This window comes from Pseudorca crassidens, chromosome 16 (genome assembly GCF_039906515.1).
Source record: "Pseudorca crassidens isolate mPseCra1 chromosome 16, mPseCra1.hap1, whole genome shotgun sequence".
Classification (NCBI taxonomy): domain Eukaryota; kingdom Metazoa; phylum Chordata; class Mammalia; order Artiodactyla; family Delphinidae; genus Pseudorca; species Pseudorca crassidens.
In genome coordinates this window covers 30031866-30054253 of record NC_090311.1, presented here as the reverse complement: position 1 = coordinate 30054253, position 22388 = coordinate 30031866, and the positions used below count along the sequence as shown (strand labels likewise).

The following is a 22388-nucleotide window of genomic DNA, read 5'->3' as shown; positions in this document are numbered from 1 at the left end:
CTTTCTATGGCTGAGTAATATTCCATTATATATATGTACCACATCTTATTTATCCATTTGTCTGTCGCTGAGCATTTAGGCTGCTTCCATGACCTGGCTATTGTAAATAGTGCTGCAATGAACTTTGGGGTCCATGTGTCTTCTTGAATTATGGTTTTCTCTGGGTATATGTCCACTAGTGGGATTGCTGGGTCATATGGTAATTCAATTTTTAGTTTTTTAAGGAACCTCCATACTGTTCTCCATAGTGGCTGTATCAATTTACATTCCCACCAACAGAGCAAGAGGGTTCCCTTTCCCCCACACGCATTGTTTCCTCTCCAGCATTTGTTGTTTGTAGATTTTCTGATGATGCCCATTCTAACTGGTGTGAGGTGATACCTCATTGTAGTTTTGATTTGCATTTCTCTAATAATTACTGATGTTGAGCATTCTTTCATGTGTTTGTTGGCAGTCTGTATGTCTCCTTTGGAGAAAGGTCTATTTAGGTCTTCTGCCCATTTTTGGATTGGGTTGTTTATTTTTTTAATATTGAGCTGCATGAGCTGTTTATATATTTTGGAGATTAATCCTTTGTCCATTGATTCATTTGTAAATATTTTCTCCCTTTCTGAGGGTTGTCTTTTCGTCTTGTTTGTAGTCTCCTTTGCCGTGCAAAAGCTTTTAAGTTTCAGTAGGTCCCATTTGTTTAATTTTGTTTTTATTTCCATTACTCTAGGAGGTGAATCAAAAAAGATCTTGCTGTGATTTATGTCAAAGAGTGTTCTTCCTATGTTTTCCTCTAAGAGTTTTATAGTGTCCGGTCTTACATTTAGGTCTTTAATCCATTTTGAGTTTATTTTTGTTTACGGTGTTAGGGAGTGTTCTAATTTCATTCTTTTACATGTAGCTGTCCAGTTTTCCCAGCACCACTTATGGAAGAGACTGTCTTTTCTCCATTGTATATCCTTGCCTCCTTTGTCATAGATTAGTTGACTATAGGTGCGTGGGTTTGTCTCTGGGTTTTCTATCTTGTTCCATTGATCTATGTTTCTGTTTTTGTGCCAGTACCATATTTTCTTGATTACTGTAGCTTTGTAGTATGATCTGAAGCCAGGGAGTCTGATTCCTCCAGCTCTGTTTTTTCCCTCAAGACTGTTTTGGCTATTCACGGTCTTTTGTGTCTCCATATAAATTTTAAGATTTTTTGTTCTAGTTCTGTAAAAAATGCCATTGGTAGTTTGATGGGGATTGCATTGAATCTGTAGATTGCTTTTTGTAGTATAGTCATTTCACAATATTGATTCTTCCAATCCAAGAACATGGTATATCTCTCCATCTGTTGGTATCATCTTTAATTTCTTTCATCCGTGTCTTATAGCTTTCTGAGTACAGGTCTTTTACCTCCTTAGGTAGGTTTATTCCTAGGTATTTTATTCTTTTTGTTGCAATGGTAAATGGGAGTGTTTCCTTAATTCCTCTTTCAGACTTTTCATCATTAGTGTATAGGAATGCAAGAGATTTCTGTGCATTAATTTTGTATCCTGCAACGTTACCAAATTCATTAATTAGCTCTAGTAGTTTTCTGGTGGCATCTTTAGGATTCTCTATGTATAGTATCATGTCATCTGCAAACAGTGACAGTTTTACTTCTTCTTTTCCAATTTGTATTCCTTTTCTTTCTTTTTCTTCTCTGATTGCCGTGGCTAGGACTTCCAAAACTATGTTGAATAATAGTGGTGAGAGTGGACATCCTTGTCTTTTTCCTGATCTTAGAGGAAATGCTTTCAGTTTTTCACCATTGAGAATGATGTTTGCTGTGGGTTTGTCATATATGGCCTTTATTATGTTGAGGTAGCTTCCCTCTATGCCCATTTTCTGGAGAGTTTTTTTTTTTATCATAAATGGGTGTTGAATTTTGTCAGAAGCTTTTTCTGCATCTATTGAGATGATCATATGGTTTTTCTTCTTCAATTTGTTAATATGGTGTATCACATTAATTGATTTGCGTATATTGAAGAATCCTTGCAATCCTGGGATAAATCCCACTTGATCCTGGTGGTTGATCCTTTTAATGTGTTGTTGCATTCTGTTTGCTAGTATTTTTGCATCTATATTCATCAGTGATATTGGTCTGTAATTTTCTTTTTTTGTAGTATCTTTGTCTGGTTTTGGTATCAGGGTGATGGTGGCCTCATAGAATGAGTTTGAGAGTGTTCCTTCCTCTGCAATTTTTGGAAGAGTTTGAGAAGGATGGGCATTAGCTCTTCTCTAAATGTTTGATAGAATTCACCTGTGAAGCCATCTGGTCCTGGGCTTTTGTTTGTTGGAAGATTTTTAATCACAGTTTCAATTTCATTACTTGTGATTGGTCTGTTCATATTTTCTATTTCTTCCTGGTTCAGTCTTGGAAGGTTATACCTTTCTAAAAATTTGTCCCTAGAGGGACATGTCCCTCTAGGTGGTCACAAAGCACTGAGCTGATCTCCCTGTGCTATGCAGCTGCTTCCCACTAGCTATTTATTTTACATTTGTTAGTGTATATATGCCAATGCTACTCTCTCACTTCGTCCCAGCTTACCCTTCCCCCTCTCCGTGTCCTCAGGTCCATTCTCTACATCTGCATCTTTATTCCTGTCCTGCCCCTAGTTCATGAGAACCATTTTTTTTTAAGATTCCATATATATGTGTTAGCATACAGTATTTGTTTTTCTCTTTCTGACTTACTTCACTCTGTATGACAGACTCTAAGTCCATCCACCTCATTACAAATAACTCAGTTTCGTTCCTTTTTATGGCTGAGTAATATTCCATTGTATATATGTGCCACATCTTCTTTATCCATTCATCTGTTGATGGACATTTAAGTTGCTTCCATGTCCCGGCTATTGTAAATAGAGCTGCAATGAACATTGTGGTACATGTCTCTTTTTGAATTATGGTTTTCTCAGGGTATATATATATGCCCAGTAGTGGGATTGCTGGGTCATATGGTAATACTATTTTTAATTTTTTAAGGAACTTCCATACTGTTCTCCGTAGTGGCTGTATCAATTTACATCAGGATCAGTTCTTAAACATTTTTTTCTAGCTATAGTCACTTCCTAGATAATTTCATCTAGACCCATGGTTTTAAATACCATTCACATACTGATGACTCCTGAAGTTATATTTCCAGCCCTCTACCTCTCCCCTGAACCCCAACTTCCTACTCTACTAAGGTGTATAACGTGCATATCAAACTTCCAACTTAAATCAACTAAGCACATGCAAACTCTGTATTCCCCATTCCTACTCAGCCCTTAGTCTTCCTCCCTCAGTAAATAGCAGCTCCTTTCTTCCAGTGGCTGAGACTTCAAAACTCGGAATCATCTTTAACTCTCTTTCATGCTGCAACCTCAATCTATCTACAGGTCCTTTCAGCATTACCTCCAAGTTGTATCTAGAATCTGGCCACTTCTCACCCCACTGCTCCTACCCTAATCTAAGCCACCACCGTATCTTGCCTGGACAACTCTAACAGCCTCCTAACTGGCTTCACTGCTTCTATCCTTGCCCCCCTGCCAACCCTAGCGTCCATAGTAATCTTCTAAAAACTGCAATTAGATAATACCACGCCTCTACTCTAAATCTTGTAAGGCTTGCCATCTCACTTTCTGAGTGCAATCCAAAATCCTTATGAGGGCCTACACGTCATCTAAAACCTGGCTCCTGCCACCTTTCTGATTTCAGCTCCCATCTCTCTTCCCCTGGCCCACTCCAGTCTAGCTAAACTGGTCTCCCTGCTATTCTTTGAACACACCAAGCCTGCTCCTTTCTTGGAGGCCTTGTACTCTGTCCTCTAAGCTTCGTCACTCTTCCCTCAGATACCTGCATGTTCAATTCTCTCACTTCCTTCAGGCCTCTTCCCCAATTTCACCTTAACAAAAAAACTTGCCCTGACTATTTTTTTCTGAAATACTCCCTCCCCCCGTCTCTCTCTCTCATTACCACGCTTTGCTTTACTTCTTAGTGATGATTACAACTTGACATATTTTATACTATTAGCTAATCTGTTATTGATTGTTACCCCACTAATATAGGTTCAATAAGAACAAAGTCTTTGTGCATTTAGTCGTTGCTGTATCCCAAGCTCCTAGAAAAGTGCCTGATACATAGTAGGTGTTTAACAAATATACATAGAACGAATGGATTGGTTGAATGCACTCATCCAGATGTCTTGGCTTCAAGTGAAGAGAGTGGTTTCCAGATGGTTGTCTAATTAATATAATCAAAACCACGTGTGAGGAACCGGAGCGGTGTACATGGAGATCATCAGATGTGCATTTATTTATCACCAGAGGCCACCATGGGGTCCACAGATATTTTCAGGTTGCTCCTTGGTGCCAAATCATTTGCCGAACTCTAAGGTGAAATGAAAATCTGCCTTTAACTTCTTTGGCATGTCGTTATCCTTGGGGACTCAGTGTGTTCATCTGTGAAATGGGCAGTTGGAGATGTGGGTATATTCTGCCAATTTATAGTCTACAGTGCGCTGGAGGGAGGTGGTTCAGCTGGGAGGATGAACCACACACGCTCTGGAGCTTGACTGCCTGTGCCTGAATCCTGCCTCTGTTCCTCACAGGCCACACGACCTTAGGTAACTCACTCAGTTTCCTCATTTGTAAAGTGGGAATAATAAAAGGATAATGATAGCATTTAGTTCAAAGAGTAATTGTGAGTCTTATATAAGATAATACATGTAGCGCATGTAGGATATGGTCTGGCACACAGGTGCTCAATAAATGTTAGCTATTAAAAATGAGATGTTCTGGGGGACGTTCTGAGGGGTCATTGCTATTAATGTGTTTTAAGGGCAATAAGCTATCCTAGAATATCAGATGATATGGAATCTTTAAAAGTGTGATAATAGGTTTTGCTAAGATGTATGTGGGTCATTGGCTTGGAGGAAAAGGGAACATACATTCCTGGCTCTCTACTCTGCATTGTGTGCAGCTCTGGCTATGAAACCCTAAAAGATGGACCAAACTATCTTTGGGTTGTGATCAAGCATGAGAAATTTCCACCCTGAGGAAAAATATTTGAAGGTTGCAAAATGAATGCTGGATTTGGTAGCCCATGATGGTGATAGTGAAAAAGACACTTGAGGGAAGCTGTGAAAAATTTGGTATGACCAAATATATCTATATCAAGAAAATGAAGAGCATTGAGCAAAAGTCGCGTGGAGGGAAAACCTGAGGAATACCACTATACATGAATGTAAATACTGCTTATAAGACAGCTGAAGAATCTTATAAAAGCCAGCTCTGTGGAGATTCCCCCAAGAGCAGGTTGGAGAAATAATGAGCATATTAAGCCTATCAGAGACCAGGGTGGCTGTATTTTGTGCTGGAAAACAATATTTCCATAAGACCAGCAAGTTGATGTCTCTGAGTGAGAAAACCTGGAAGACTGTAGGTAAGCCAGGACCAGGATATTAAGCATGACATTGGGAGCTTTCCTGTCAACAGTTTTGATCATGTGAAACAAAATGGTGGCATCAAAATAGAAACTCCTCTCCCTTTAAAGCTATAGATAAAATTTGAAAATACATATCTATAGGTTTATAGATAAAATATGGAGTTTTCTGCTTCTGTGGACCATACATATGAGAGGATGTGCAACACTAAAGAAAAGTCTTTCAACATGCTGTGGCTAGTATGAGTATCATCTTTGTGGCTATCTTCGGTAACACTGATAATTTCCAGTAAATCTTGTGTTTGCAGTAATGAAAAAAATGTGATAATAGTATTGTGATTAGGTAGGAGAATGCCCTTATTCTTAGGAGACACATGGTGAAGTACTTAAGAATAAACCCTCACAATGTCTGTCACTTACTTTCTAATAATCTAGCCAAATATATCTCTATGTTTCTGTGTCTATCTATCTATCAAGCAAATGTGACAAAATGTTAACAACTGTTGAAGCTAGGTGGATAGTATAGTTTATTGTACTATTCTTTCAATGTTTCTGTATGTTTGAAATTTTCAAAATAAAAGGTTGAGGAAAAGGAAGAACCCTAGAAATAGTCTAGTGAAGTCCAACACTCATTTTACAGGAAGAAGGTCAGGTGTGAAGTATTTACCTAAGGTCATGCTGCCTGAGGCAGGACCCAGGTCTGCTGGCTGCCCATGGCTCCCTGTGTGTGGGTTGCCGCTGTTGACCCTTAGGCAGCTGTGAGCTGCAGAGGAACATACCCAGCTTCCCCTCAGAGACCAAGGGGTGTATGGGTGTGTGAAAGGGCACCTGTGTTGGTATTTCCTTGTTTATTAAGCATATAGATAGGTCATCTGGTAGAAAGGTGTGATGTCGAAAATGTGAAAGAGGCACCGGAGCCAGACCTGCCATCCTTAGAGAGTGGGCGTACCCATTTGGCACCATCTGCTTGTGGTTTTTAATTGGAGATGGTGGTGTGTATGTCAACTCTGGGATTTCAGAGGAGAGAGGGAAGAGTAAGGGTTGGGGGCAGGGCCAGGAAAAGCAGCAAGGAGAGGCTGGCTTCAGTTCTGGAGCTCCCTGAAAGAAGGAACCCCAGGGTATCTCTGGGGATGAAACAAGGGTACATATTTAAAGAAAGGAGACGATTCTCTGCGGTCTGCAGCAGCCTCCTCTAGCTAATAGGGTTCAAGGCAGTGAAAAGGAGAGAGGGGAGAGGAGGGAACGTCCATGCAAGCCTCGAGAGGGGGCCACAAAGAAACAGAAGAGAAAGAAGAGGAAAAAAACGCAGACGAGGCAGCCTGGGCCACGATGGGGGAGGGGTTGGGAAGAAGGGCGTTGGAAAGGTAAAGAGCCCGCACCTAGGGGCCTGCGAACGAGTCGAGGACCCTCAGCCCTGGCAGGCTAGAGTGTCTTGCCCCAGAACGGTCCTGCTTCTCTCTCCTCCGAGTCTGCAAGTCCCTGGAGGCCTCGGTAGCGAGCGCCCAGGTCCTGGCTCTCTTACTAGGGGGAGGGGCAGGCAGGAGAGGCGGGGCCTCCGGGCCGGGCAGGAGCGGAGCTTCTGGCTGCGGGCGGGGCTCCTCTCCGGCGGGCGGGCGCCGGAGTCCGGGGCCGCCGCTTCTCCCACCCGATCTGCCGAGGCGCCTGGCCCCTCCTCCCCGCCACCCCCCACCCCCCGCCGCCCCCACGCCCGCCGCCCCTGTTAAAGATAAACCGGGACGCTGCCTGCAGGAGCAGCGGCAACCAGCGATCGGGCCCGGAAGAGCCTCGGCTGAGGCTTCGCCTCTCCGGCACGGCGACCTTATCAGCACCGCGGAGAGCACAGTGACCGTCTCCAGGACCTAGGCGCCCGCCCGCCCAGCAGCCCACGGGCGCACGGGTCTGCGGCGTCCGCATCAGCACCGTGGACAGCGCCCCGGGCCCCGTCTCTTTGCCGCCAGCCCACCTGCTCCCCGAGTCAGCACGGCGGACAACCCCCCTCGACGGGCCCCGCAGCTGCTCGGAGCTGTCAGCGCCCCCGGAACATGGCCACTGAGGTAGGGAGCGAGCACCGGCCCGCAGGCAGTGCCCGGCTGCTGTGGGAAGAGATCCCAGCTAGGGGCGGGGAAGGAAGACGGAGGGGGGGTGGGTAGGATGGGATGGGGTGGTTTCCCGGATCGGGTCCGGAGGGAAGGCGTGGGGGAGGGGCGAAGTGGCCGGGGGGGAAGAGAGGGGCTCCTCACTGGAGCTCATTTCACCCCTGGCGTGTCAATCTTCCCCATCGGAGTCCCGAAGCTGTCCGCACCACTTGTTGGCACTAGTGCCGGGTTTGCTCCCGGGGCCTCAGCTGGGGTTTCCCCTTCCCATGGACTGAAAGTCCTGAAACCACTTCCCTAGAGGCTTGGAGATGAGCCTGAGCCAGTTTTAGGGGAGAGAAGGCGGCTGGCTGCTGTTGCTACGTGGTGCAGCCATCCAGCTTCTGAGCCCAAAAGCCTGGCTAAGAGATGACAGACCTGCCTTCACATCTGCATTTCCTCCCCGGGGGCAGGGGGACAGGAGGGGACAAAGAACCCTCAGGTCAAAACCCCAAATGGTTGGTTTTAATGAGCTGCCTGCACCAGTTCAATTTTGCATATTACCCTTTCTTGCTTCTTCACCCCTTTTGAGTTTCCTGTACCAGAAGACCGCATTTCCCTTGTGTCCGATGGGAGGAGCTGCCTTCTTCAGGGTGTGCCTATACCTGTGTCACCTTCAAGGGACTTGAAAGCTGAACCAGGGACCTATTGACTGAGGGCAGGATCTATGTGCATTGCTTAAGAGATCAGGAATTACCTCCTCTACCCCCTCATTTCACAAGGGAAATGGAGCTCTTAATATTCCCACTTCATAAGTGGTAAAGCTAATACCTGAAGGGGAGGACCTATTTAACACTCACACAGCGTGTCAGCAGCAGAGCTGAAAGTTTCTTCTTTGGATTTTGGAGTGGAACCCAGGACACCAGATTTCCCCAGCTCTAATGTTGACTTTTTTTGTGGTGTTTCCCCATTTCCAACCCAGCTGGAACACAAGCCAGGGGGACAGCAAGGGCTTTTGAATGATCCTATGCAGTGCCTCTGGGCACCCTGCTGAGCAGCGTGACATCAGTACCAAGTGTTACTGTTGTTATTCTGCTGTCGTCGCCACCACAGAACGAGGTGCGGTTGCTTGGCATCACTCGGCTTTCTGACAAGGCACAGGGTTAGCTAGGAGAGCTCGTCCCTCAGGACCCTGTGAGGGGACAAGCCCTGCACAGACCCATGGAGCTTGGTTTCTAGGGTGGAGGAAGGCAGAGTGCTCAGAAAGTGCCAGAGATACTGAGAAGAGGAGGAAGAACAAAGGAGAAATGGCCAAGGAGCTGGTCATGTTCCAGACAGGGCTGGCAGACTGCAGCAGAGAGGCTGCTGGTGTTGGACAGGAAGGGGAGACTTCAGCCACGTGGGGACAGTTGGGCCAGCAGTGTGGGCAGAAAAGGTGGCCACATCTGTGATGAGGCCCATTTGTCCCGGCACATCTCCCTCTCAGGTCTGCTATGGTTCACAGATTCTAACCAGCAGGCTTACATCTCTAGGTCGAGGCAGTGTTTCCTGGAGGCTGCCGTTAGCCTGCTGTTAGCTCTGCTCATAATGCTTCTGTGAATATAGCATTTTCCTGTATACAAAGCACTATCACATGAGTGATCTCCTTTGAGCCTTAGAGCAACCCTGTGAAGTAGGCGAGGATAGTGTCATTATCCCCAATTAACAGATGAGACAACTGAGGCTCAGAAGCTTGCCTAATCCCTGTGAAGGAGCCAAGGAAGGCCTCATTCTCCCATTTTACAGATGATGCAACCGGAGTGCCGAGACTTATCCAAGGAAATATGGCTAGAAAGTGGCAGGGCCAGGACTAGAACTTGAGTCTTCTGCCTCCCTGGCCAGTGCTTTGTTTGCTGCATCCAGGTGTATCCAATTAGCCAACTGTGTTGCCCAGTAGAGAGTAGAGGACTAGGGGTCCTGACATAAGACTCTGATGGGGGAAGGATGCAAAGGAGTTCTGGAAGGGCTGGAGTATGGGGACGCAGGTACCCTGACTGGCCTGGCTGGTTCAGCTTGAGGGCAGAGGGATGGAGGAGTGCCCACAAGGTTGAGGGGCTGAGGACAAATATTGCCCATTTCCCAATTTGGCCTTGGGTGGACTCTGATGGCAGCACAGAGGGAGGAAGCCTTAGCTCTGCCAAGGCACAGGACGTTCACATTATCTGGGCTGCAGAGCGAGTCATTTTCCCCAGGCTGTTTTTGCTGTTAGGACTGTGTTAAGATTACCAGGAAAAACCTGTTGGGAGAAGTAAAACCTCATGCCAAGCTCCTGTGGCCATTCTCTTAGGATTTTGAACGGGAGGTCCTCAGCTCCAGCAGAAAGTGTTTTGAGAGGAGGAGAGGGGAGAGAGGGAGGGAAGAAGAGACAGAGGGAGAGAATTGAGAAAGATTGGATATTCCTGGATGGAAGGCATGGAAACTGGATATTTTCTACTCCCTAATTTCTGTTTAGGAGTTAGCATTCGGGGAGGGGTGTGTGTGAGGACCTCAGAGGAGGGATGAAGCCTCCTGAGCCATACACTGACCTCATTTGGAAAACTGTAATGAGCCCATTTCCTGCGTGACGAACCTCTGCGAATGTGTGTCATGGGAGCAGGGTCTGCCCTGGAAACCAGTCCAGATGGCCGAGGACAACTGGGAAATGCTTGGCTGGGAGGGGCTTGTCCAAGTGGTGGAGTTTGGCCCCTCAGAGATTTTTACATGCACCCAAGTAGCGTTAGCCAAGAAAGGCATTGGAGGTTTGAGCTCTGAGGCATGAAATTAACCAGCAGCAGACAAGGCGCTGGGCTGGGGCTCTGGTGCAGCCTGAGGAGGAGGCCCTGCGCCTGGGTTTCCATCCTGAGCCCGGCTCGGCTGCCTGTGACTCAGGATCCTCACTCCCCCTCCACTCCCCAGCCAGGGAGGATGGTGTCGGCTCATCAGCTGAACCTTGTGATTCTTGAGTTGAGTCTCAAACACATCCTCTGGCATTCACTGGTTTTTAACGAGCCTGGAGATGTGGGCCAGATGGGACCTCCTGTTTGTCTTGGTCCGACCTGCCTGGGGGTGCTCATCTGCCCTCCAGTGCTCGCTGCTCGCCGCCTCTGCCAAGGTGACTCTTTCAAGTGTACAGACCCCAAATGTGAGACCTGGGATGCCCACTCTCCTGGCAGCCTCCTTTTCCCTGCCATGCAGTTCAAAAATTGGTGTCAGCAGATCTCACCACTGATTTTCTCTTTCTTCCTCATGCAGGGCCTCTTGGTCCTGTCCTGACTCAGCTGCCAGCAGCTGGGGGATGGTGATGGGAGAGAGGGGAGGGTTGAGGAAGGTGAGAAGTAAGAGGCAGGAGACCCTGCCTTGTCTTAGATCCTACTAACTACAGATGCGTTAGAATCTTAGAGTCTGTGTGCTCTAAGTAGATCTGGGAAACTAGGGCTCTGGCGTACAAAGTGTGCCTGATACCATCCTCTAGCACCTCCTCGAGACCCCACAGACACTCTCCAGGGAGGGAAGAAGATCCCTAGTCATCCAGAGCCAGGACAGTGTTCTAAGGCTCAGAATATTGTTGGGTTTGGAAAGCGTGTTGACCCCTCCCACTCTGGCTACTTGGGAACACATTGATAAAAGCCAGAAGGAAATGGGACTGTACTCTGTCAGGTAGCCCCCTAAAACCTTAATGGTGCAATAAAATAGAGGTTTATTTCCTGCTCAGTAAAGTCCCAGCCCGGCATTCCTGATCAGTACGTGGCTCTCCTCTAGGCAGTGATCCAGGCACCCAGGCTCTCTTCATCTTGTGGTTCCACTGTCTTCAACACATGGCTCTCTTGGTTTCTGTGGGAGGGGAGAAAAATCACAGAGGAGTGGTGGTCTTTATGAGCCAAGCCTATACGTGACATTCATCACTTCCATTCGCATTCCGTTCAGTCATACGGCCACACCTAACTGAAAGGGAGGCTGGGAATTAATCTAGCTGTGTGACCAAGAGGAAGAAGTGGCTGTAGTCAACAGCTAGGCAGTCACTAGAGACGTATACCTTCATGGCAGCACACAGTATGTGTGCGTCAGTCACAGACAAAGGAGGGTATTGGAGGGGAAGAAGCTGAGCCCGTTTCAGAATGGCTGAAGCACTGTTCTTTCCTTTTCTTTCCATTCTCACCATTATTTTTCTTAAGTTAGACCCACTTTAATTTTCCCCTGGACTACTACAAAGATAGTCATCCCTCCACCTGGCCCCCTACCCCAGTCATGCCCACTTCCCAGGCACCACTCACGAAGCTACCAGAAAGATCCTTCTGGGGCTAGGGCAGTCCATCCTCAAGATTGACAGGCTCATGTAGGTTGGTTTAGAAGCTCGGAGGAAGGTCACAGCCCCTTCCTTTTCCTTTGAAAATACAACTGTATGAAACCTTAACCAGACAGAGCAGACACACTAATGAATAACATTTTTATATTACCAAAGCATTTTTTATTTTTCAAAGCTAACATAGGCTCCTACTAAATGTCAAGGGGACTCCTTCAATTAAAACCTTGATTAGGGGAATCAAGGACTATAGGAGCCCTTATACAGTATTTCATCCAATTACAATACTTTAGGGTCACACTCTTACACAGAGCAAAATTCACTGGGATTTAGGAAAGTCTTGTTAGCACCATCCCAGGACCTTGATCCACCTGTCATCTGATCCTACTACCACACTGAAAACCTTTCTCTCTTTACTTATTCTTCCCCCAGCTCTTAAGCAATTTAAGTATCTTCTATCTTAAACCCTCCGCTCCAGTAGGAACTTGTCAAGCTCTTTGTGATCTAACCCTTGCCTTCTCTACACTCTCATCATCTACTGCTCTTATCTGCTCTGCAAACCAACCTCAGTCTTGCTGAAATCTGCCTCCAGTCATTGGAGTAGACCTTGTTCTCTGTTGTCTCCGTTAACTTTGCACAAGCTCCTCCCTCTGGGTTGCCTTTTCTTCCCTCCCTCACCCCCCTCCCCGCCCCCCCCCCCCCCCACCGCTGTAGCTCCTTTATGACTCCACACAGACTTCAGGGAGCCTTTTCTGAGTAAGCGTTTCTGGGGGAGATGCTACTTCTCCGCAGCATTTATCAGTCTGATTCATTGTGTATTTACTTGTCTTCCTCCCTGGAGCTCACAGACTGTCTTTTGCTCAGCATCCCCAGAGCCTGGCAATAGTAGGGACTCAATAAATGAAAGCTGAGTGACTGAACGGATTCACCTTAATTACACAGGATGAACTGGCTGTGTTCACTCTGCCTTTGGGGCTTGGGCTCCACGTGGTTCCAGTGTCTGGAATATTTCACCCAGTGGGAAGCTTGTCTCAAATGCGGGTGATGGAGGCTGGAAGTGGAAGAAAGAGGCCCAGTTCTTCCGTGGAATTGAGCCCACTTCTCTGAAATGCTAGAGCCTGTGTCAATGTCAAGTTTGCAGGTGTGGACAAGGGACAGAAGTCACCCCACTCCTTCCTACAAGGGCAGGAGATTTCTTCATTTTCTGGCCTCAGCCCACTTTATCCACAATTTTCTCTGGGAAATTTGGATGTATGTGGGCCCCTTCTTTCCTGTGATGAGACGTGCTGGACGTGGAAACAATCTGTGGTGTCTCTGACTTAAGCCATAACCTGGCCTGAACCCATCTCCCTCTGAGTTCATGGGCGCATCACATCTTCCTTTGCCCCACAAGCTCCCCTCCCCCAACCCTGTCAGCTCTACTAGGCGGGATGGGTCCGAGGCATCAGTCTTGTCCAGTGCTGGGGTCCCCAAGCCACAGCCTGACAAGCTGTGAACATTTGATACTTGCTGAATGAATGAAAGAGTGAAAGACCCCACCATGCATGTGTGTGTGTGTGTGTGTGTGTGTGTGAGAGAGAGAGAGAGAGACAGAGAGAGAGAGAGAGAGACAGAGAGAGACAGAGAGAGACAGAGAGAAAGAAAGAGAGAGAGAGAGAGAGAGAGAGAGAGAGAGAGAGAGAGAATCTGGGCTAGCCACCAGGAAGTGTTTTCCTCTCGTTAAAGTTTGTTCCTGGCTCTGTTGGTGGTTCCAGAACCTCTCGCTTTGGCTCAGCTTTGGCTCTGCTTCAGGCTTTTTCTAGATCTTTCTGGGATAGCTAGAGGCATCTTCTGGAGTAAACTCAACAAGCCTGCTTCCCGCAACCTTCCTTGAACATTTGTGGGGTAGACAAGTTGTCCTGCGTTGCTGGGAACTTTCCTGACTTTAGCAATGAAAGGCCCACACCCCAGTAAACCCCTCAGTCTTGGACAAACCTAGAAGGATGATCACCTTGAGTGCGTGTCTCCTGAACGTCTCCCCAGGTCCACAATCTGCAGGAGCTCCGGCGAAGTGCCTCGCTGGCCACCAAGGTCTTTATCCAGAGAGACTACAGCGATGGGACCATCTGTCAGTTCCAGACCAAATTCCCCCCAGAGCTGGACAGCCGGGTAAGGATGTCTTTTGCTAAAGTTGGATCATAGACTATGATGGAACTGAGGGGCTTATTAGAATACGTATATTTTTCCAAGAAAAAAAGTAGTATAGTAAACAACTTGCTCAGCCACTTCAGGTGGAAGAACTAAATAATGTCCTTAACACTGTCTTGCTGTCACCTTCTAGAAAGTTAGAGCTGAAACACCTCAGAGATTTTCTAGTTCAGTGGCTCTCAGATTTCAGAGAATCACCTAGAGAGCTTGTCAAACAAATGCAAATTCCTGGGTCTTATTGGAATTTGCTTATTGGATGATACTAGCTGTCATCAGAGATGCTGACTCAGTTGCAGGACTGGGTTCAGGAATCTCTTTTTAGAAACACTTCTTAACCCCAGCTGCACATTAGAATTTCCTGGGGAGCTTAAAAAAATCCCAATGCCCAGCCCGCACCCAAGATCAATTAAATCAGAGTGTCTGGGACTGGGGCCCAGGCATCAGCATTGCTTTAAATTTCCCTGGGTGGTTCCACTGTGTGTCCGGGGCTGAGTATCTTAATTTTTAATGAGGACTCCCCAGGTGCTGTGGAACTGGGTGATTCACAGATCCCACTTTGAGAATCTCTGGTCTCCTAGTACAGTGATTCTCATGCTGGGCTGCCCGTTAGAATCACCTGGGAGCTTTTGAGAAAACCTGGCAGGGCGTCAGCTTGGGTAGAATAGGACGGTGGTAGTCTTTGCTGCTTGGAACCACCCTCTCGCTTCTCAGACCATTTGAATCAGAATCTCCTGGAGGCGAGACCTGAGTATGCCTATGTTTCAAAAGCTGCTCGGGTGATTTTAGTGTGTACCACAATCGAGAACAGCTAAGCCCTTGAACCAAAACAGGCAACGTCAACGTCCCCTGGAAACACAGAATCTCAGGCTCCACCCTGGATCTACTGACTCAGAATTTGCATTTTAACCAGATCCTGAAGTTATTCATATGTGCATAAATGTTTGGGAAGCATTGCATTAGTTCATCCTCTCATTTAAGAGAGGAAACTCAGGGCCAGGAAGAGGAAGTGACTGACTGAGGGCCGAAAGGGCCTTGGCGTCCGACTCTGCTTTTTCACAGGACTCCTGTTTCCTTGGTGGGTATAGATAAAACTGGGTGCCTGGGTGATCAGAGTCTTGGCAGGGAAAGCTTAGAGACCTGGAGGAAGGGCTGGAGGGTGCTTTTCCCTCCTTCTCCCCACCTCGGACGGAGGGGAGAGCCTGACGTGCCATCACAGGGTCTGCTGGTGGCATCAGAGGCCGTCAAGCAAGGGCTCTGCCCACAGCCTCCCGCTCCAACTCAGCTACTTGGTTGTTTCATGGACCACTGGCTCCTTGCAAGGCATCAGCTTCTTCTGCTGAGTTTTGCTCCTGGTCCTGGGTGTATGTAGCCCTCACCCCAGGCCCCCTTAGAACTGGCCTGGGGTTGGGGGAGGGCAGAAGAAGGACCATGACCTTTCATTCAGCAGCCCAGGCAGATTTGAATGAGTTTGGGAGGGTGGGGCAGGGGTGGCCTTTGCTGATCTGACCCCTAAACAACTTTTGGGGAGCCATGTAGATCTCCTCATCTTAGCATGCCTGTCCTTTGGTGCGGGGGTGATCCCTGAGATACAGCAGCAGGGCTTGGGTCCCAGACAGGATGGACATAATTTTCTTTATATGTTCACTCCAGATCTTTATAGAAGTAGTGGCTGGGAACCCCAAAGCTTCTGACTATTTGGGGGGAGAGCTTTTGTTCTAGACAGGAATGGGAGGTCCCTAATCTTATGTGATGGGCAGTTCTGGTCCTGTGGGGGTGTGGGGGTGCTTAAAGAATGTAAAAAGTGGGATGAGAGACACTCTGATACCTACTGAGTTTGGAGCATGACCTTCCACTCCAGGCTCCAGTGGAGGGCTGCATGGTGAAGGGCACAGACTCGGGTCAGAGCTGTGTAAACTTGCCCAAGTTCATGCAGCATTCAGCAAGTATTTACTAGGCACCTGCAATGTATTGGGCACTGGAGATGTAGGAGTGAACACATGGACCTTATTTTCTATTAGAGGATACAAAAAAATTTAAAAAGCAACAAGAAAATATGTAGGTGGTAACAAATACTGGAAATAAAAGAGAGAAGGTCAAGTACAAAGGGGGAGCTGGGCAGAGGACGCAGGGTGCTGTCAGATAAGGCGAGATCTAAGCGGAAGTAAGGGAAGAGCCAGGGCAGGGGGTGTCTGGGGAAAAGTACTGCAGCTGAGGACACAGGCCCAAAGGACCTGTGGCATTTTCAGGAAGCAGTGGGCAGTCGGTGTGGCTGGAGTCAAGAGAACAGGAGATGGGATCAGAGGAGTTGCAGGGCCGGGCCCTGGAGGGCCTCACAGGCATGTAAGGACTCCTTGGATTTTACTTGGAGAGAGATGGGGAGACTTGGGAAGCTCTTGATCAGAGTTATGACATGATCTGACTTTAACAGTCTCCCTTGGCAGGGCTGGGGGCAGGGAGACCACTTAAAGAGGTCAGAGATGATGGTGGTCTGGACCACAGAGCAGAGCTTCCGTCAGGCTTCCCCTGTAAAATGGGGGTGGGAGTCGTACTTCTCTGATAGGATTGTTATGAGGGTTAAATGAAGGAATACATAAACAGTGCCTGGCACAGAGAACGTGCCTAATGGATATTAGCTATTACGGTCATGGATGCAGGCAGGATAGCTTCTCAGTTGTCCAAATGCATGGGGCTGTCCTGTTCTGGGTAACCTGTTGTTTTCTTTTTTAAGTAATTAATTAATTAATTTTTGGCTGCGTTGGGTCTTTGTTGATCCGTGTGGGCTTTCTCTAGTTGCAGCGAGTGGGGGCTACTCTTCGTTGTGGTGCCTGGGCTTCTCATTGTGGTGGCTTCTCTTGTTGCGGAGCATGGGCTCTAGGTGCGAGGGCTTCAGTAGTTCTGGCACATGGGCTCAGTAGTTGTGGCTTGCGGGTTCTAGAGTGCAGGCTCAGTAGTTGTGGCTCATGGCCTCAGTTGCTCCGTGGCATGTGGGATCTTCCCAGACCAGGGCTCGAACCCGTGTCGCCTGCATTGGCAGGCGGATTCTCAACCACTGCACCAAGAGGGACGTCCCCTGGGTGACCTCTTAACTGGGAGGAAGTGCCTCCTCCTGGGAAGACACTCCTGAGGTCTTACCCAATCCGTCTCATGCTCTCCAAACGTGGAGAGCCCCTACTAATCAGGTCCTGAGCCCTCTCACAGCCATCACAATGGTGTGTGTGTGTGTGTGTGTGTGTGTGTGTGTGTGTGTGTGTGTGGCAAAGTCACTGGAATTCCTGCTTGATCCGCTGCAGAAAATGTTCACATCTTGGATTTCATGGGAATTTTCAGTTTCCAAGGGAGGTCAAGTAGTCATTCTTACTCCCATTTTACAGATGTGGAAACTGAGGCGAGAGTGGTTAAGTCATCAGTCCAAGGTCACACAGCTAGCTGATGGCCAAGTCTGGACTGGACCCCAGGTCTCCTGACTCCCTGTGTGGCGCTCCATGCGCTCCTGCAGCCTCGCCGGTCTTCCCTGTGTGCCGCCAACCCCAACGCTGGTGCGGGCCCACCACTGCCACCTCCAGGGAGGCTGACCTGGGCCTGGCTCCCTGTCCCTCTCTCCCTCCAGATCGAGCGGCAGCTCTTTGAGGAGACTGTGAAGACCCTCAACAGCTTCTACGCAGAGGCGGAGAAGATTGGGGGCAGCTCCTACCTCGAGGGCTGCCTGGCCTGTGCCACGGCCTACTTCATCTTCCTCTGCATGGAGACCCACTATGAGAAGGTGGTTCCTTCCCCCACAGCCCCGCATCCCTTCCCCCAGGGCTCCTGTGCTCCACCCTCATCCTCAACCGGTCCCTGTCCTTGCAGGTCCTCAAGAAGATCTCCCGATACATCCAGGAGCAAAATGAGAAGGTCTTTGCCCCCCGAGGTCTCCTGCTCACAGACCCCGTGGAGCGTGGGATGAGGGTTGTATCCTTTCCAGCTGTTCCGTGCGAGGGCACAGAGCTGCCGGCCAGTGGGCCCCTGGTGAGGCTGCTGGGAGATGGGACCACCTTTGGGGCCTCTGTTCAGGGAGTTCCTAGGGTTCCCCACACCCCTGGTCATCGGCCCCTGCCTCCACCCCAAGTTAGTGCTGTTTGTGCATTTTAGGCTTCGCTTTTATTGAGCTGCATTTAATCAGTGCTTAATACATGCCAGATATCATAGTAAGTGCTGTGAAAATATGAATCCATGTACTTCTCATAAGACCCCTATAAAGTGGCTAACTCTTCTTATTGCCTTTGTAGCTGACCCTGGCTCAGGGCCGCCCAGCTGGTGACCGCCAGAGCCAGGATCTGAGCTCAGGTCCACTCGTCAATGCTCTCGCATGTAACCCTCATTGAAGCCCGTTCAATGAGCAGGTCCTGTTGTTGCCCTTTCGCAGATGAGAAAAGTGAGGTCTCGGTGGGAGGCTGGCGTTCCAGAGGGTTATAGGTCTGCTCACTCCACCTGGTCAAGGTGTACCTACATCCTGTCCCCCAGTCAGCAGCAGAGGGTAGAATTGTTTAAAAATAACTTTTACTGGAAAACTGACAGGAAAAGAGTAAAGAAAATGCAAAGCCCAGAATCTCATGCTTACAAAGCCCAGGGCCAGCCTCTTCCCGTCTTTGCGACTTTACTATGTGCAGGCATTGTGCATTACGTGTTTTATTTCATTTAATCCTTGCAGTAACCCCAAGATTCTATTATTATCCCCACTTTACAGATGAGATGGGTGAGCTGAGATCTGAACGTAGGACACCCAAGTCCTCACACTTCCTGTGCAGTACCACCCCCTCTTGGGCACATCCCCAGCCTGGGACACAGCGATTAGACGCACTAGAATGCAAGCTCCTGGTCTTGGCTATGGGCAGGAGCATCTGAGCTGAGTGAGTGCAGGTGCGAGGAGGGGCTCGGGTCTGGCTCCCCGGGCCTCTGAGTCCTTCCTGTCTGGGAACCAGCACCAGCTCTGCCTCCCGCTTCCCTGCTGGCCTCCATCAGCCAGTTCCTGTCCGCTTGCATCCCTCCTTAACGCCACCCCAGATCGAGATCTCCATCTACGAGGACCGGTGCAGCAGTGGCAGCTCCAGCAGTGGCAGTAGCAGTGGCAGCGGCAGCAGCAGCGGCGGGGCGGGTGGCCGGTGACTGGCCGAGAGTCCTTGCAGGGAGGTGTACGACTGGACTGAGGGCCCTGCAGACCTGCGGCGGCTACGCTACCAGAGCACCCGCTTCTGAGTCGTTCTCTGGGCCCACCCTGCTGCCCAGGGCAGGAGGGAGGGTGACCCGCCCAGTGTTGCCTGCGGGCCATCAACGGCACCCCCTGCCCCTCGCCCCCTGGCAGGACGGTCCACTTCCTGACCTCGCTCTTACCCGACGGGGCTGGTCTGGGTCACACAGAGGCAGGTTTTCCAGGGGGAGGCTGGGGTGAGGACAACACAATTTGGACAGCCCCTCTCTTCTGCAGCTCCCCTCCCAACACCCCAGAAGAGGATCCAGGTCTGTCACGTAGAGAATTCCCATCCTGCACGATTCCTCACCCCAAATCCCGCATCCACCAGGACTCCCTCCATCAGGGCCCTGCTCCCCATGGCCGTCTCCCAGTGTCTGCTCTTTCTGATGCCACCACGGGGCCTCTGCCTGTCTGTGACCCTGCCTCCACCGAATTCAAGGTCTGGGGAGACAGGAGTGGTCAGCCTATGGGCGCTGCAGTGGGGAGCTCTTCAGCCCCCTCCTGACCTCTTCTAGACTCATGGTGTCCCTGTCCTCCACCCAGAGCCTGGAGGTCATCTTAGCCTTGCCAAGAAGCGTCCAAGTCCTGCGACTTCGCAGGCCACCAGGTGGTGGTGGTGGGGCACATGGCCTGGGGCTCTGGGAGGTCATATGGGGGTCTGGAGAAATGCCTCATGGAGAGATGTAGCCTTGGGGGTTTAACCGCCAGAACTGGAGCCAACTTCCTGAGATTAGAACCTGCACGTGTGTGAGAATGAGTGAGTGTGCACGCAGGCACATGTGTAAGTGCACATGTGAGTGCACTATGTGCGTGAATGCACCTGTGTGTACTGTGTGTGAGGGCAGGTGTGTGCATGGTGAGTGCACTTGTGTGAGTGTGTGCGCACACGCGTGTGTGCATGTATGTGAGTGCACTTGTACGTTCCCCTTGGCTGCTGGGCCAATGACCCCCTCTCTGCATCCTGTCTTATCTTCGTGCGCCACGGTCTGGCTGCTTCTCTGTGTGGGTCCAGCCTGTCCCCCTGCAAATGAATGTCCTAATGTCCCTTGCCCCTTGCCTGGGCTGCCAGGCGGCTCTTCTTCCTGGCCTCTCCCCTACTTGCAAGGTTCTCCCCACCTTCTGACTGTACTGTGTACATTCTGACAAAAACGAAGTTGGGGTTCTAGGAGAACGGAGCCAACCTTCCAGGGCCTTCCGTGCCCCCCTCTCAGTCCCTCATGACAAGGCAACGGGGCCATGGACACTGCATATTCAGCCCGCCCAGGCTCCGGGGCTCCCTAAGGCTGTGTAAGTGAGGCTTCTTTGGAAGGTCAAAGGAGCTGCTAACCCGCAGGGGAAAAGGCAAATTCCTTTCTTGAAAGGAAAGAGGGGTGTCCAGCCAATGAGGCCCTGGCTGCCGACACCCAGCAGCCCCATCCTGGTGCCTGAAAATGGACAAAGGAGACTGCCTGCCTCAGCCGGCAGGAGGTGCTAGAGTGGATATGAAAGACCAGCTAGCCAGGTAGCTTTCTGGAACCAAAGAGAGGTCTGGTTTTCTTTTGGATGCAGGAGCAGCGTGTAGGAAAGTTCCAGAGAGCTGGAGAGGGCAGCCCAGCCCCTGAGCCTAAGTGGGTGCCGGTCCAAGGATGCCCCGGGTGAGCTTGCAGCCCAGTGGGCTCCAGCACAGCCCCTACCCCTATACCCACCCTGGCCCACCATATGGCTGGGGCTGACCTGTGCGTCTCATGTGGGAGGGCTGGGCGTAGGCGATGTGGTGGCCTTTTGCTTTATTATTTCTTTTTCCAATAAAAGGCCTTGCCTAGCTTGAGGCTCTGTGCTGCTTCTCTCCCCCACGGTGGTGGGAGGCCAGATCTGTGCCCCAGGACCACGGCGAGGAGGCAGGGCTGAGTGTGCTCCTGAAGAGGCAGCGCCCTGACACGGGCAGGACGGGCCCTGTCTTCTTGGAGCTTGCAGTCTAGTGGGAGGCAGACACTCTGCATCCCTAATCTGGAGGCTTTATGAGGCCCTGGGATCCTTAGGTGGGGGGAACAGGTTAGACTGAAAGCCAGGTCAAAATCAAGTCACGGGGCTTCCCTGGTGGTGCAGCGGTTGAGAGTCCGCCTGCCGATGCAGGGGACGCGGGTTCGTGCCCCAGTCCGGGAAGATCCCACATGCTGCAGAGGGGCTGGGCCCGTGAGCCATGGCCGCTGAGCCTGCGCTCCCCAATGGGAGAGGCCACAACAGTGAGAGGCCCGTGTACCGCAAAAAAAAAAAAAAAATCAAGTCATGGATTAATTAGATAAATAACCATTTCTTGAGCTCATATCTGTTCGGGGTTGGATCACACAGGTCACTCAGTTCTAAAGAAAAGTATGTGGGTGTTGGAACCTAGTAGAGTTGTGTCTTAGCTTAGGCTCCGGACGCGCAGTCTCAGCGGCCATGGCTCATGGGCCCAGCTGCTCCGCGGCATGTGGGATCCTCCCGGACCGGGGCACAAACCTGTGTCCCCTGCATCGGCAGGTGGACTCTCAACCACTGCGCCACCAGGGAAGCCCTGTGTCTTGGCTTTTATAAAAATAAATAACATTTAATGAGCACTTACTGTGTGCCAGATACTTTGCTAAAACCATGTGGCACAGATGTGGGAGGACATTTAAAGATCATCTAAGTGAGGCAGAATGGAGGCCCAGAGAGGGTGAGTGACTTGACCTAGGTCACACAGCTGGTTGATGATAGTGCCAGGTTTAGAACCAAGGTTGTCTCCTGACCCAGTGCTCACTCTGACACTTTGGGGATGACACCCTAATGGAAGTTGCCCGAGGCTGTAGGATGGCCGGGGTCACACATTCAGGTCTGTGGGACAAGAGAGGAACCCACCAGACCATGGCAACAATGGCTCCACCTCTGGGTGGGGGTCTGGGGGGGGGCCCTCTCTGAACAGGACCCTGCGTTTCTTCCCTGTTTGTACTTTCTGCTTCTAAGGGGCAGCTGGACTTGCTGACTCTGCTGAAACCTGGGGTGTGGGTGGGTTGTCACAATGAAGGCTGTTCTTTAACATGCAGGTAGGTTCATTTTGTCTGTCCTGTTTGCAACATTATTATTATTAGTAATAATAAACAAACAATAGTAGCTAACATTTATTTAGCACTGACTATGTGCCAGGCACTAG

The 22388-nt window shown here is 49.6% G+C and overlaps 2 protein-coding genes across 3 annotated transcripts in view; both read left to right on the top strand.

Moving 5' to 3' along the window:
• The window catches only part of ZFYVE27 (zinc finger FYVE-type containing 27), a 99638-nt gene extending 92321 nt beyond the window's left edge, over positions 1-7317 (top strand). Inside the window, exon 13 of the mRNA XM_067709775.1 lies at positions 7186-7317. Within this exon, the coding sequence (XP_067565876.1) occupies positions 7186-7229 (44 nt within the window). The 3' untranslated portion in view covers positions 7230-7317. The remainder of the gene's footprint in view (positions 1-7185) is intronic.
• Positions 7318-7357: 40 nt separating this feature from the next.
• On the top strand, positions 7358-21042 carry GOLGA7B (golgin A7 family member B). Of its 2 annotated transcripts, none has more exons than XM_067709781.1 (5): positions 7358-7490; positions 13849-13974; positions 17621-17773; positions 17860-17961; positions 19054-21042. In XM_067709781.1, the coding sequence occupies exons 1-5, from the start codon at positions 7479-7481 to the stop codon at positions 19153-19155; spliced, it is 495 nt and encodes a 164-aa protein (XP_067565882.1). In that variant the 5' UTR covers positions 7358-7478; the 3' UTR covers positions 19156-21042. The 2 variants fall into 2 exon arrangements, with proteins under 2 accessions (XP_067565882.1, XP_067565881.1); XM_067709780.1 differs by lacking the exon at positions 7358-7490 and adding an exon at positions 12640-12967.
• The last annotated feature ends 1346 nt before the right edge of the window (positions 21043-22388 follow it).